This window comes from Musca vetustissima, unplaced genomic scaffold (genome assembly GCF_032173495.1).
Source record: "Musca vetustissima isolate MV318-11 ecotype Yass unplaced genomic scaffold, APGP_CSIRO_Mvet_v1 utg64588, whole genome shotgun sequence".
Lineage (NCBI taxonomy): Eukaryota > Metazoa > Arthropoda > Insecta > Diptera > Muscidae > Musca > Musca vetustissima.
The window spans coordinates 31,412-47,686 of record NW_026881124.1 but is presented as its reverse complement, the minus strand read 5'-3'; the positions used below and the strand labels follow the sequence as shown (position 1 = coordinate 47,686).

The following is a 16,275-nucleotide window of genomic DNA, read 5'->3' as shown; positions in this document are numbered from 1 at the left end:
TTTTTTAAACCAATCCTCAAAATTGATATATTTAGTTTATTTTATTAAGCACTGTGATACAGGGTATTATGTTTGTGCATATGTTTTTTAAAGGAACAATTTTTTTGATTGGCTATGGTCCTTTGGAAATATGCATCACTTTCAAAAAATTCATGCATGTCCTTTATGTTAAAAAATTGTAAACAAAGTACAGGTCGCATTTATGATCCGAATTGGATGAAATTTGGCACAGCTTATTTCTTTGGCTCAAGGACGGACCCTATGGAAATCGGTTCAGATTTAGATATAGCTCCCATATATAGTTTCGCTCGATTTAAGGTAAATAGTGTACCAAAGTCCCTATATATCTTTCGATTAGCACCAAATTTGGTATAGCCTACTGAATTAAGTCTAGAATGACGTGTGCTAAGTTTCGTGAAAATCGGTTCAGATTTAGATATAGCTCCCATATATAGTTTCGCCCGATTTAAGGTAAATAGTGTACCAAAGTCCCTATATATCAGTCGATTTGTATGAATTTTGGCATAGCGTATTGGATTAAGTCTAGACTGACGTGTGCTTAGTTTCGTGAAAATCGGTTCAGATTTATATATAGCTCCCATATATAGTTTCGCCTGATTTTATGTAAATGGTCTACCAGAGCCCCTATATATCTTTCGACTTGCACGAAATACAAAGTACAGGTCGCATTTATGATCCGAATTGGATGAAATTTGGCACAACTCATTTGTTTGGCCCAAGGACGAACCCTATTTCAGATTTAGATATATTTTCTACCGATTTAAGGTAAATGGTGTACCAAAGTCCCTATATGTCTTTCGATTTGCACGAAATTTGGTACAGCCTACTGAATTAGGTCTAGAATGATGTGTGCTAAGTTTCGTGAAAATCGGTTCAGATTTAGATATCCATATATAGTTTAGCCCGATTTTAGGTAAATGGTGCACCAAAGTCCCTGAAAATCATTTGATTTGCACGAATTTTGGCATAGCGTATTGATTTAAGTCAAGAATGATCTGTGCTAAGTTTCATGAAAATCGGTCCAGATTTAGATATAGCTTCCATATATAGTTTCGCTCGATTTTAGGTAAATGGTGCACCAAAGGCCCTGCTAATCTTTTTATTGGCAAGCATTTTGTTATAGCGTACTAAATTAAGTCTAGAATGAATATTTATAATAGAATAGTTTCGTTCGATTTTAAGTAAATTTTGCACTAAAGATCCACAGCTAGGCCGATTGGCACAACGTACTGAAATTAATATAAATTAATCTCTGGCAAGTTTGCTTCAAGTCGTTTCAGATATAGATATATCGTAGCTTCCATATATAATTTCGACTTATTTATGTTTATTGTACACCAAATAATCAATAGGTGTTTGATTGAGATTAAATTTTAAACAGTGCAGCATACCGAATAGAGTGTGTCACGCTTGCTTTAAATCGATTTACACAAATCTGCAAACGGCTCTAAACTTGCCCAAATGAAATGAAATTTAGCATAGGTTCCAAAAGACATAAAAATCACATATTTAAGTTCGTTCAATTTCATGTTAAAATTCCTTCAAAAAGGTGACGTCTTTTCGGATACATATGTGGAATATACCCAAAGTGGTGAAGGGTATTATATAGTCGGCCCAGTCCGAATTTACTACTTTCCTTACTGGTTTTGAAATTGGGCACGTTTTTCAATTGAATTGGCTCTAATTTGATATTGTCACGCTTTGAAATAGCATCCTCATAACGGTACCGCCCCATTTTGGGCGTTTTAAAGGTTTTTGCCGCATTTTCATTTTCACTGAAGTAAGTGCTATTTGGCATTCGGGGTTTTTTTGGTCGATATAGGTCTATGGTTTTGGTATTTCTAAGGTTTTGGGTCCAGCCCAATTTTAAAAATCCTGCATTTTCGCACTCCCGGTTTATGGAGGCTGGCATATTTCTATGCAAAAAATTTATCAGTATAGGTCAATTTTATTCATGTTGTCATTCCGGGTGATTTTACCCTCCAATCACACATTTTTGCAGATAATTTTCTATATGGGTACATTGTATTTCGAAGGTTTTAGCCACATGTTAAAACCGAAAGGGCTGTGAATTGATATTGCGGGTTCTTGAAGGCTAAGAACATTTTTGATGTTGGTCCATGTGTCGACAAAACCCCCATATAAAGATAATCTCCTGAATGTCTATGTTTTTACGTTGTTCTCATATAAAAAAAGAATTGTTCGTGTATTTTGAGGGTTTTAAACAAATTTTCTCAGTCTGGTAATTTGACATTCCGAGTTCTTGGGTAATCTCCTGAATGTCTATATTTTTACGTTGTTCTCATATAAAAAGAACCTGATATTGTTCGTGTATTTTAAGGGTTTTAAACCAATTTTCTCAGGGTTGTAATTTGCATTCCGAGTTCTTGGATTGTGAAACACATTTCTGAAGAAAATGGTCGATCCTCATAAAGATCCTCCCTATTTTCGTGTTTTTATTGTCTTGGTAGTAATTTTATATTGCGCGTTCGTACATGATGAAGAACATCTTTGCAAAAAATGTTTAATATTGATCCATGTTTCGATGTAGGTCCCATAAAAACGTCCTGTAAATTGTATTGGCCCACAAATTCTGCCTGCAACAAAAATCTAGTTCTATAGTAAATTTGGTACCATTTACGACCTTTGTACTTGTACTACATATTTCCAAAACTAATTCAACATTTCATGATTCTATCTCTATAGGTTTACACAAATCCAAATTTTACCAAATTTATACACACGAATATAAATGTACATATCCACCAACCTCAACAATCCAATAGAAATCATATTGCACATATCCCAACCTTACAATTCAACAGTAATCTTAGTTCCAATTTTCAAAATCTCAGCTCGATTCGATCGCCTAACTCCAGTTTATATCAAATTTAGTACTCATAAATATAAATTTCTATAACTACCTATATCATACATTCAATAGAGATCTTGTTTCCCAATTTCAGGATTCAAGGTACTCACAATTCAAATTGTACCAAATTTAGTACCATTTAGTACACATTAGTACAAATATCCAAAACCTCCTACGTACCCCATTCCTACATCTCTACAGCAGTCCAAATTTCAGCTCTGTCAGTTCACTCAAAATTCAAATTGTACTAAATTTAGTACCATTTAATACACATAAATACGAATTTCCAAAACTACTTACATACCTCAATTCTACAATGCGTTATTCATCTTATTTTCAAATTTCAATTTTCCAGCTCTAGTGGTTCATCCAAATTGTATTCAGTATAGTACCATTCAGTACTTTTCGTACACACAAGTACAAATATCCAAAACTACCTACATATCCCAATCCTACATTGCGACGATAATGTTAATTTCAAATTTCAGAATTCCAGCTCCATATATTCCCGTAAATTCAAATTGTACCAAATTTAGTACCGTTTAGTACCTTTGGTATACATGAGTACACACTTCGTTATATCGACCCTTCTTCTCAACCTTGATTATTATTCCAAATTTCAAGTTTTTAGCTTTATCCGTTCACATGCTTCGAAATTGTAACAAATTTAGTACATTTTATTACTTTTCGGATACTTATAGGTCGAATTTTGAAAAACCTCATTCCAAATTTAAGAGTTCTACTTCAACCGGTTCGCCAAATACAAATGGTACCATATTTAGTAATTTGTATACCCTAAAGAGGGTAAGTACACCGTTTCACGGCAAAAATGTGCTTCATCGAAATATTGATTTTAGACCCCATGTTTCATTGAACCAAATCAAATTTGGAGTTAATTTGTCTGTCCGTCCATCCATCTGTATATCTGGCCGGCTGGTGCTCACGATAACTCTCTCTAAGGGAGTAACCGATATCATCCAAACTTTGCACATCGTACTATTTCTACCAAACTTAGTTCAAGTTTGAAGATGGGACCCATTGGTCCACTCCTTCTGGTACCTCCCCCACAAAATGGTCAAGATTGTAATAACAATTAATTTTATAATATCATGCGAGCAGACTATCCTTACCAAGCCTAGATCAAATCCAAAGATGGGACCCATTGGTCCACTCCTTCTGGCACCCCCCCGCAAATGATCAAAAAAATTCAAAATTTATAAATCCTATATCAAGCGAATGAAAGGTTCGATTTGAACCAAACGTTGCACAACCTATTATATCTAAAAAGCCTAGATCTAGTAGGAAGATTGGGCCACTCCTTCTGGCACCTCCGCCACAAACGGTCAACATTTTCAATATTCATAAATTCAATATTATGCGATTCGATTACTTTACAATGCCTACATCAAGACTTCCCCACATAGTGTCACTATTTTTATACCCTACACAACTATGTTGTCAGGGTATTATAGCTTTGTGCAGCCCCAAGAGTTTGTAACACCGCGAAATATTGGTCCTAGACCCACCTTTAAGTATACTTATCTCGACTAGCTGAGTCGATCTAGACATGTGTCCGTCCGTCTGTCAATTATAATTTGTAAACACGATACAGGCCACAGTTATGGAACAATCTTCACGAAATTTTGCATGTAGGATGGGTTCTGACCAATGAAGACCCCTATTGTTTTTGGTAAATATCGGTTAATATTTAGGGAATGAAATGGACCAAATACTTTTTGTCGGCTTTTCTGGTCGCTCCAGAGGCCGCAATTATGGTCCGAACATCGCGAAATTTTACATGGAGAAGGGGACCGGGCCAAAGAATAAGCATGTCTGCTTTGATAAAGATCGGTCATTTTTTTAGCGGGTCAAATGGACTCTGACTTTTGTGTGTAAATTACAAAATTTGAATTCTATGGCTTATATATTTACTCCTGAAGGATATAGACCCGATAAGTTGATAGTATATCCAAGAGGAGTGGTTGACCTTTAAATTGATACCAAATATATTGATGTATCTATTCGGATGTGGGAGTTACACTTAAATATTTACAGGTGCTTACGTATTCAGATATTATTTAGTAACCCATTACCAAATTAGAGGTCGGAAATATAGCGCTGATCGCTTTGAAATGTTTCATGAAGTTCCAATTATGGTCAATGACAAAGCCTATAATTTTCGGTGATAAAAAAATTGGGATGAAGTGGATCGAATACTTAATTTTTTGTGTGTTTTCTAGTCGAATATAAGCCGAACATCACAACTCAACCCACCATGAAGGGAATCTGTACAAGTAAGTAGAAGGGCTGTACTGAATATTTGTAATATTCGGAACATGTAAGGAAGATGTGCTGTTGACCTCTAATCGGGCAAGTCGGGGCAAATATCACGAAATATTGTCCAGGCTCAGAATAAACATCCGAGTTCCGTGGTAGTTGTGTAGGGTATCGTATGGTCGGCCCCGTCCGACTATACTGCTCCGCTCACTGGTTTAAATTTGTACAATTGTTTAAATCGAAGCAAATTGAATAACCGATTTGATCAACATTAAGCGAATATTAAAACCAGTATTTAATTCCGAAGACTTGCGCCATATATATCTGTCGGCAATACCGACTGTCACTTTGTATTACATCACCACACTGTGGTACAGGGTATTGTGTCTTTGTACATATGTTTGTAACAGGCAAAAGGAAACGAGATACATAGTTCCTTTTGAGGATATTCATAGAATCACTCACTGAGTCGATTTATGCATGTCCGTCCGTCTGCCTGTCCATGTTAAATTGTAAACAATGTAGAGGTCGCATTTATGATCCGAATGAAATTTGGCACCGCTCATATATTTGGCCCAAGGACGAACTCTATTGAAATTGGGAAAATCGGTTCCGATTTAGATATAGCTCCCATATATATTTTCGTCCGATTTAATGTAAATGTTGTACCAAAGCATATATATCTTTCGATTTGCACGAAATTTGGCATAGCGTATCGAATTAAGTCTAGAATGATGTGTGTGAAGTTTCCTGAAAATCGGTTCAGATTTATACCTAGCTCCCATATTTATTTTCGTCCGATTTTATGTTAATGGAGCACCAAAGTCCCAATATATCTTTCGATTTGCACGAAATTTGCCATAAAGTTCTAATTTAAGTCTAGAATGCTAAGTTTCATAAAAATAGTTTCAGATTTAGATATAGCTCCCATATATATTTTCGTCCGATTTTATGTTAATGGAGAACCAAAGTCCTTACATATCATTCGATTTGCATGGAATAGCGTACTGATTTGGGTCTAGAGTAATGTGTGCTAAGATTCGTGAAAATCGGTTTAGATACAGATATAGCTCCCATATATATTTTCGTCCGATTTTTAGTAAATAGTAGAGAGACAAAGAGACAAATTTAGGCCGATTGGCACGAACCTACAGAAATTTGTGTCTAGTCTGTGTCAAGTTGTGGTGCAATCGGTTCAGATTTAGATGTAGGTCCCATATATATTTTCATCCGATTTTAGGTAAATGGTGCACCAAAGACGCTATGTTGGGACGATTGGCACAAAAATGTGTTTATCGTACGGAAGTTGGTATAGTCTAAGGTGTGTCAGGTTTTGGTGAAAATGGTTCAGATTTAGATCTATTTTCCATAGGACCCAAAATATGTCCGATATGAACAAAACGTACTGAAATTAGTAGAACCTAACCTGTGACAAGTTTCGTTGAAATCGGTTCATAGTTGGATATAGCTTCCATTAATATTTTCGTCCGATTTTCAGAAAATGGCGCACCAAACTTCCCATGTTTGTCAGATTGACATGAAAATTTTCACAACGTAAAAAATTTAATGACTTAATTGCATTTTGTAGAAGTACAGATATAGTTCATATACATTTCCGACCGACTACGTGTTAATTGGGCTCCAAATATTCAACGGGTGCCCGATTGATATTTGCTTTAAATCGATATACATGATTTTGTTCCATTGTAACAAATGAATGACATATTTATAGATTGGTCTAAGTCTGTTCACATTTAGATACAGATCACATATTTTACTTCATCCAATTTCATGTTAATGGTCCTTCTGTTAGGATGCATCTGTTTAATATACCCAAAGTGTTGGAAGATATCATATAGTCGGCCTCGTCCGACATTACTACCTTCCTTACTGGTTTTTACTTCTTAGACGCAACATAATTTGCACTTGTTTTAAATCCTCCATGAACCGCCTGTTAACGATGCCTTTGTTCCGAATTAAATAGTAATTTCTTTTAAACTGCTTGGTCCCTCGAAAAAAAGACAAAAAATTAACGCGCAATACGCAAAGCTTTTTAATTAAATTTTACCAAAACAAACCCCCAAGAACCACATCAAACGGATGCTATAGTAAAGTTCGCTGGTTGGATGGCTGGCGGTTTGCCTGTTGACAGTGACAAAGGGCCATAATTATCTTCCGTGTTTTTGGTAACAACAAAAAAGTGGGAGATCTTTGTCTATCTTCCTCTCTGTACAGTGTTAGCCATGTGTGAAATGAGTTTATACCGCACATCGCCTTATCTTGTATGAGTATGCGTGTAAGTAAGTGAATGAGGGTGAGCGCGGGAAACCTGCATTAAATAAGATGAACAACAACAAATTATGCTTAAATTTGCAATTTTTATATATACAGACTCATAAATCTACAGGAATTTATGATGCAGCCTTCACGGATACGCATCATTTTAATGAAATGCAAAAGAAAAACACATCACCTCATCCATGTAAAACAAATTGCTAAAGTTTTCTTTGGCGAAGATGGAAAAATAAAACAAAAACATGGAGCGTATGAGATTACCTGCAAGACGAAATTTATTTTCATCATTATTATTGCCATGACTATCTGCGGTATTTGTTCGGCCTCTCTTCATTCGTTTTCACTTCTTTATTGCATTTGGGGGGTGTCAGAAAGATGAAATGTTTTCTCGATAATATTCAGGCATTCTTCTTCCAATTGGAAATTTATTTTCTTTTATTATGATTGACTCGATAAGGCAGGATGAACGTAGTGGTAACTTTTTTCAGGGCGGTGTTATACATTCCGTTTATCAAGAGTGGTATTCAAACAAATCTGAAATGTTACGAAGTTACCCTCTTTCTGCCTACGCCAATGTAGGTCATTATCTGTCCGTGTTGGGGCACATAACATACGAATTTGTATCATTTGAATTGTAATATCGTTTTTCATTTTCTTGGAAATGAAAAATCATTTATCTTCTTACAGTAATAAAATTGTAGCCTTGAAATGCTTATTCGGCAATTTTTATAGGCAACAATGACAATTCATTTCGAAATTGTGGAGATTGGTCGGGGTGTTCTTTTGTTCAGTCACATTTTAAATTAATGCATATTTAGCTCAAATAGTCCTTGAACTAGTCATCAAAAATATTCTTTAAAAAATCCACGCCTCAGCCAGAGCTCCTCAAAAATATTCTTAAAAAATCGACGCCTCAGCTAGACTTCAAAAAATGCACGGCTCAGATATACCTCAACCACCAATTAAGTGGAAAAAGTCCAATGAAATTATTTTTCTTAATGCCCAGTTTCAGTACCCTTCGGTATTATCCTCCTTTTAAAACCATCTTAAAAAAAAAAACTTCGCAAAAAATTTCCAAATATATTTCATAAAGTAACAACAACATAAAAATTCTCATACTGAAGAACGGAATTTAATAATAAATTTCATAAATATTAAAATTTACATATTCCTGTTCTCCTTCTGCTTCTTCTCATTTTTCTTTATGTCCTGTCAGTCTATCATATGTACACATACCATGCAAATAAATCTTCCAAATATAATCGCATTGAACACCAACCCTCATTAAATTTAAAAAAAAATTCTTTGACAATATTGTTGTACGCATTCTGACACATGAGAGGAGTTGGGAGGGGGTGTGTGTTGAGATGAATATTTGCCTAACGGGCATATCAAAGTGATGTGAAGCTTACAAAGAATTTATTTTCTCCTTTTTTCGCAACATAATGTTCTTCTTCATTGCGAAAAGGACTCTTCGTTACGAAAATGGTGTTGGGTAATAAACTTCATCCAATTTTCTTGAAAATTTTTATTTTGTTGTTACTTTCAATTCTTATTTGATATTAAAATTCATATAATAAAGTGGCGGTTTTTTCTTGTGTGTATGTGGAGACTTTTGAGCGAGGGTATGAGTAATTCTTGGGCTAACATAAAGGTGGGGGAAGATGGAAAGGAATGCAAAATGAATTCTCAAGACATTAGGTGCTCACAAGAATGGAAAATTTTAGACATTCGGATAGTAAATAAAGATTTCGGATCTACTTTTAGTTTGCATATAGAAATGTCCTTCCTTCTGGTCCTCTATAGACCCCTCCCTAGTCTGTAGAGACTCCCTAGTCTCCATCTATTCTGGAAATATTCATTGATCTCGTCAAGAAAGACTCCTTGGAGAACTGAATTTTATAAAGATGTTCTGGCCTTCAGCTCTTCTATAAAGACTCTCAGAGTTTCCGCTTGTCCATAAAGACTACCTACACCTCTTCTATAGAAACTTTCTGGCCTTCAGCTCGTCTATACAGACTTTCTGGTTCTCAGCTCGTCTTTTATACTCCCAGGATTTTGGCTCGTCTATAAATACTTCCTGTCCTTCAGCTACTTTATAGAGACTCCTAGGCCTTCAGTTCTTGAATTCAGACTAAATGGCCTTCAGCTCGTCTATAGAGACTCCCTGGCCTTCAGCTACTCTATAAAGACTCCCAGGCCTTCAGCTCGTCTATACAGACTTCCATGGCTGCCTGCACATCGTCTATATTTTTCCTATTCTATCTATAGGATTCTTGGCCATTAGATTGTCTATAATTACTTCCTGGACTTCAGCTCTTCTATAGAGACACCCGGTCATTCAGACTGCCAGGCTTTCAGCTCATCTACTGAGTCACTCTAGCCTTAAATTTTTCTTCAGATAATCCCTTATCTTTAGGACATCATTCAATTCAATTTTTCTATAAATACTCTCTGATCTTTAGCTCGTCTGTAGGAACTTCATGGCCTTTAGCTCCTCTATAGACCCACTCTGATCTCCAGATCATCTAGAAAGACTCTTTGGCCGTTAGTTTGCCTATGAAGACTTTATGACCTTCAGATCTTCTATAGATACTTCCAGACATTCGGCTCGTCTACTTAAAGTTGTTCTGCTATTTTGTAGAGACTTCCACGCCTCCAGTTCTTCTAAGCTCGGTTACAGAGACTTTCTGCCTTTCAACTAGTCCATAAAGACTTCCTGGCCTTCAACTCGTTTTTAAAGACTTCATGAGATTCCCAGGTCTTCAGTTCTTCTATAATTACTCTACTTTGGCCTTGAGTTCTTCTATAGATACTTACTGATCTTCATTTCGTCTGTAGAGACTCCCTGGCTTTCAGATATTCTTTAGAGGTTCCATGGCCCTCAACTCGTCTGTAGCGACTACGTTAAGCTCGTCTATAGGAACTTCCTTCAGATTTACAGTGAATCAGCTTGTCTAACAACCCTTTAGCTGATATATAGCGACTCCCTTTAGCACTTCTATATCGACTCCCTTCAGGTCGTCTACAGAAACCCCTTCAGTTCGCCTATAGAGACCCCTTCAGTTCGTCTATAGAGACCCCTTCAGTTCGTATAGTGCGACCCCCTTAAGGTCGTCCACAGCGACTTATTTCAGGTCGTCAATAGACAACCCTTCAGATCTTCTATAAGGACCTCTTTAAGGTCGCGACTCCATTCAGGCCGTCCATAGGGAATCATTTCAGGTCGTCTATACTGACCTATTCAGGTCGTCTATAGCGACCTCCTTAAGGTCGTTCACAGCGACTTATTTCAGGTCGTCTATAGACACCCCTTCAGATCTATAAGGACCTCTTTTAGGTCGTCCATAGCGACTCATTTCAGGCCCTCCATAGCAACTCATTTCAGATGGTCCAAAGCTACTCATTTCAGGTCATCCTTAGCTACCCCTTTTTGATCGTCCATAGGGACTCCTTTCAGATCTTTTATAGCGAATCCTTTGTGGTCTTCTATAGGGAATTGCTTCAACTCGTATATACAACTTCCTTCAGGTCGTCTATAGCAACTCATTTCAGGTCGTCTATAGATACTTCTTCAGATCTTCTATAGCGACCCCTGCAGGTGTTATGGACGACCTACAGGAAGTCGGTATAGACGATTTGAAAAAATTTCTAATGAACCTGACTCTCTTTTCAGGTCGTCCATAGGGAGTCATTTTATATCGTCTATAAGGAAGCCTTCAGATCTTCTATAGCGAATCCGTTCAAGACGTCAATATAGAGTCTCCTTTCATGCCGCCCATAGCGATCCACTGCAGTTCGTCCATAGAGACTCCTTTCAGGTCGTCCTTAGCGAGTTATTTTAGGTCGGATATAGAGGGTTCTTCAGTTCGTATTTAGCGACTAATTTCAGGTCGTCTAGATCATATATAGCGACTCCATTTATCTCGACATAACGACTCTCTTCAGGTCGCCTATAGGACGTCATTTAGCTCTTCTATAGCGACTCCTTGCTCCTGCATCAGCTTGCCTATAGAGGCTATCAGTATCAGATTGTGGCTTCCAACTCCTCACTGACATAGTCTCTTCCGACCTGCAGCTCATCTATAAATAATACCTGATCTAATTAACCGTCTATTAATTCCTTCATTCTCTCCTCTCCTTACAGGACAAGCTATTATTCTCCTTGATTCTCAACATCAATCTAATGAAGGCGGAGGGTCGAATTGATAATAGCGAATGGATGTTTTTGCTCACCGGAGGTATTGGCCTAGATAACCCTCATAAAAATCCGACCAAATGGTTGGGAGTACAAAGTTGGAATGAATTATGTCGTCTAGCCGAATTGCAACACTTTAAGGGACTGCGAGAAAATTTCACCGAACATTTGGATGAGTGGAAAACATTTTTCGAATCGGAAATACCGCACAATTTCGAAGCACTACCCAAGCCGTGGGATAAAATGACAATGCTAGAAAAATTGTTATTGCTGAGGGTATTTCGTCCAGATAAATTGGTCCCGGCAATATTGCGGTTTGTCGCTCTCGAAATGGGAGAGAAATTTGTCGATCCACCACAATTTGATTTGGCCGCTTCGTTTGGAGACTCCCACTGTTGTATACCGTTGATATTTATTTTAACACCTGGCTCGGATCCTACAGCGACCCTTTTGAAATTCGCCGATGAGCAGGGATTTGGTTCAAATCGTTTGTTCTCTTTGTCGCTGGGTCAAGGTCAGGGACCCATTGCTGTGAAAATGATAGAGGAGGGCATTAAGCAGGGCAATTGGGTGGTTCTACAAAATTGTCATTTGGCAAAGAGTTTTATGCCCACCTTGGAGAAAATCTGTGAAGGAATGGTGCCGGATTCAACACATCCCGATTTCCGTTTATGGTTGACATCCTACCCTGCGGATCATTTTCCAGTTGTTGTTCTACAAAATGGCATAAAAATGACCAATGAACCACCCAAAGGCCTGAGATCGAATATTATCAGATCTATGTTATCGGATCCCATTTCCGATCCCGAATGGTATGAATCGTGTAAACAAAGTCAAACCTTTAAACAGCTGATCTACTCGCTGTGCTTCTTCCATGCCGTCATACAAGAGAGAAGGTACTTCGGACCGATTGGTTGGAATATTCCCTATGAATTTAACGAAACAGATTTGAGAATAAGTCTGATGCAATTGAAAATGTTCCTCGATCAGTATGAAGGTGTGAATTATGATGCCCTGCGTTATCTGACCGGAGAATGTAATTATGGTGGCCGTGTCACAGATGATTGGGATCGTCGAACATTGAAAACCTTACTTAATCGTTATTATTGCCCTGAAGTTTTGGATATTGAAACTCCGTTTTTTTTCGATGATAAACAGATTTATTACATTCCGGTGTATAAAGAGGTGGAGAACTATTTGAATTATACGAAGGAGTTGCCACAACAAACTGTGCCAGCCATATTCGGGTTTCATGCTAATGCGGATATTATGAAGGATCAACAGGAAACAGATATGCTGCTGAGTCATACGCTGCTGACACAGGTGAGTGGGAGAACAATAACTTTTAACATATAAGACCATATAGACCAGAAAATTTAGAATAACGATCGACTATATTGACTCAATTCAAATAATCTATAGAGGCCCTCAGATCGTCTGTAAATCGTCAACTCACTTCAGTCAACAGAGACTCCCTTCAGTTCGTCTATAGAGACTCCCTTCAGCTCGTCTATAGAGACTCCCTTCAGCTCGTCTATAGAGACTCCCTTTAGCTCGTCTACAGAGACTCCCTTCAGCTCGTCTACAGAGACTCCCTTCAGCTCGTCTATAGAGACTCCCTTCAGCTCGTCTATAGAGACTCCCTTCAGCTCGTCTACAGAGACTCCCTTCAGCTCGTCTATAGAGACTCCCTTCAGCTCGTCTATAGAGACTCCCTTCAGCTCGTCTATAGAGACTCCCTTCAGCTCGTCTATAGAGACTCCCTTCAGGCTCGTCTATAGAGACTCCCTTCAGGCTCGTCTATAGAGACTCCCATCAGCTCGTCTATAGAGACTCCCTTCAGCTCGTCTATAGAGACTCCCTTTAGCTCGTCTATAGAGACTCCCTTCAGCTCGTCTACAGAGACTCCCTTCAGCTCGTCTACAGAGACTCCCTTCAGCCCGTCTATAGAGACTCCCTTCAGCTCGTCTATAGAGACTCCCTTCAGCTCGTCTATAGAGACTCCCTTCAGCTCGTCTATAGAGACTCCCTTCAGCTCGTCTATAGAGACTCCCTTCAGCTCGTCTATAGAGACTCCCTTCAGCTCGTCTATAGAGACTCCCTTCAGCTCGTCTATAGAGACTCCCTTCAGCTCGTCTATAGAGACTCCCTTCAGCTCGTCTATAGAGACTCCCTTCAGCTCGTCTATAGAGACTCCCTTTAGCTCGTCTACAGAGACTCCCTTCAGCTCGTCTATAGAGACTCCCTTTAGCTCGTCTACAGAGACTCCCTTCAGTTTGTCTACAGAGACTCCCATCAGCTCGTCTACAGAGACTCCCTTCAGCTCGTCTACAGAGACTCCCTTCAGCTCGTCTATAGAGACTCCCTTCAGATCGTCTATAGAGACTCCCTTCAGCTCGTCTATAGAGACTCCCTTTAGCTCGTCTATAGAGACTCCCTTTAGCTCGTCTATAGAGACTCCCTTTAGCTCGTCTTTAGAGATTCCCTTCAGCTCGTCTATAGAGACTCCCTTCAGCTCGTCTATAGAGGCTCCCTTCATGTCGTCTATAGAGTCTCCCATTAGGTCGTCTATAGAGACTCCCTTCAGCTTGTCTATAGAAACTTCAATCAGACTCCTTTCAGCTCGTCTATAGAGACTCCCTTCAGCTCGTCTATAGAGACTCCCTTTCAGCTCGTCTATAGAGACTCCCTTTCAGCTCGTCTATAGAGACTCCCTTCAGCTCGTATATAGGCACTCCCTTCAGCTCGTCTATAGGCACTCTCTTCAGCTCTTCTGTAACAACTCTCTTCCGTTTTCTATTTCCATTTCTTCTGGTCGTTTGCGGTCTTGACTCTACATTGATTTTTTCTGAACAATACAACATTAACCTATACACACTTTTCAATTCACAACAACAACAATTTTTATATTCTGACATGCATAACAGGATCGTGTGGTAAGTTTTTCTAGGTCAATATAACAGTTCACCCACATCAATAACAACATTTTCCTCCAACACAATTCCCACTAGGATCTACATGAAAAAAGGGTAAGCTTTCACTTCCGCACTCTTCCAACTTGAAGAAAAAATCTAACCCCCAATGCCTTCTTTACATTCTAAACATGCCACGTCATCCGATCACACACCCTACAGTTACTACAAAAATCTCAGCCGCATTACATTGAGACACTATCGAAACGTTTTCCCGAAAATCTACGTCTACCCGATTGCCCGACGTCACCTGAATTTATATCTCTCTACTATTTACATAAGGATACATCGGAAGCCGCAGATGATGGTGGTGAGGGGGCCAGCGAACGTTTAACACCTGAAGAAGTTGTCATTAATGTGGCCACAGATATTTTGGATCGCCTGCCTAAGGATTTTGATCGTGATGCGGCATTGGCCCGTTATCCGACAAGTTATCACCAAAGTATGAATACGGTATTGGTGCAGGAAATGGTACGCTTTAATGTTTTGCTGCAGACAATACGTTCGAGTCTCATCACGCTGAGGAAGGCCATAAAGGGTAAGTCAAGTAATTTTATTTTGTTTTTGCAAAATAGTCAGGCTTAATCCCAGTTTGTTGTTTTTATAAAAAAAAAACAACTATTTATTAGTGGGAATGTATGGCATTGTCAGCCGAGGGGTAAGGCAGGGAAGACTTAGTTTCGGATCTCGCCAAAAGTCCCTTAGTTTTTTGTTGGGATATTCTCTGAAGCTATTAATATTCCTTACAAAAAACCTTTCAAACCCAAATGTCTCTTGTGACAATTCGAAGTTCTTACGTTACCAGCGATACGACCCCAATGAGAACTTCGTTTCGTTGGCGCCTGACTTCGTGGTCAACAAGGCAATTACAAACAACTACAATACATTTTCCACTGCTATGTGTCGTCACTTTGTGAAAAAAACGTATGGTATTGCTAGTTAAAGCAAAAACCAAACAGTATGACCGTGCCTCGTCTCAACTTCAGTAGTGTTGGCGGGTTATTTGGGATACCATTTGTATTTTGTTTTTGCAAAATAGTCAGGCTTAATCCCAGTTTGTTGTTTTTATAAGAAAACAACTATTTATTAGTGGGGAATGTATGGCATTGTCCGCCGAGGGATAAGGCAGGGAAGACTATAGTTTTTTGTTGGGATATTGTCCTCAGATGATATTTATATCTTCATTAGAAAAAAACCTTTCATACCCAAATGTCTCTTGTGACAATCCTAGTCCCAGCTACTGAAAAAACGGTCATACTGTTTGGTTTATTGCTTTAACTAGCAAAATCAACAACGTTATGTGCATTCGTCACAAAGTGACGACACATAGCAGTGGGAAAAATATGCCTTGTTGACCACGAAGTCAGGCGCCAAAAATTCTCCGTACGCTGGTAACGTAAGAACTCTCACAAGAGACATTTGGGTTTGAAAAAATATTAATAGCTTCTGGGGAGAATATCCCAAAAAAAACTAAGGGAACTGATGAGGATCCACGAAACCTCTCCTACCCCTCGGCTGACAATCATTCCCACTAATAAATAGTTGTTTTTTTATAAAAACAAAAATATGCCTTATTTTGCAAAAATCAAAATACAAATGGTATCAAATAACCCGCCAACACTACTCAGACAATTTTTAGG

At 38.4% G+C, this 16,275-nt stretch overlaps 1 protein-coding gene across 1 annotated transcript in view; it reads left to right on the top strand.

The window, feature by feature from the left end:
- The window catches only part of LOC133327174 (dynein axonemal heavy chain 7), a 90,398-nt gene that overhangs the window by 48,330 nt on the left and 25,793 nt on the right, over window positions 1-16,275 (top strand). Inside the window, exons 24-25 of the mRNA XM_061535741.1 lie at window positions 11,613-12,986; window positions 14,918-15,173. Of these exons, the coding sequence (XP_061391725.1) occupies window positions 11,613-12,986; window positions 14,918-15,173 (1,630 nt within the window). The remainder of the gene's footprint in view (window positions 1-11,612; window positions 12,987-14,917; window positions 15,174-16,275) is intronic.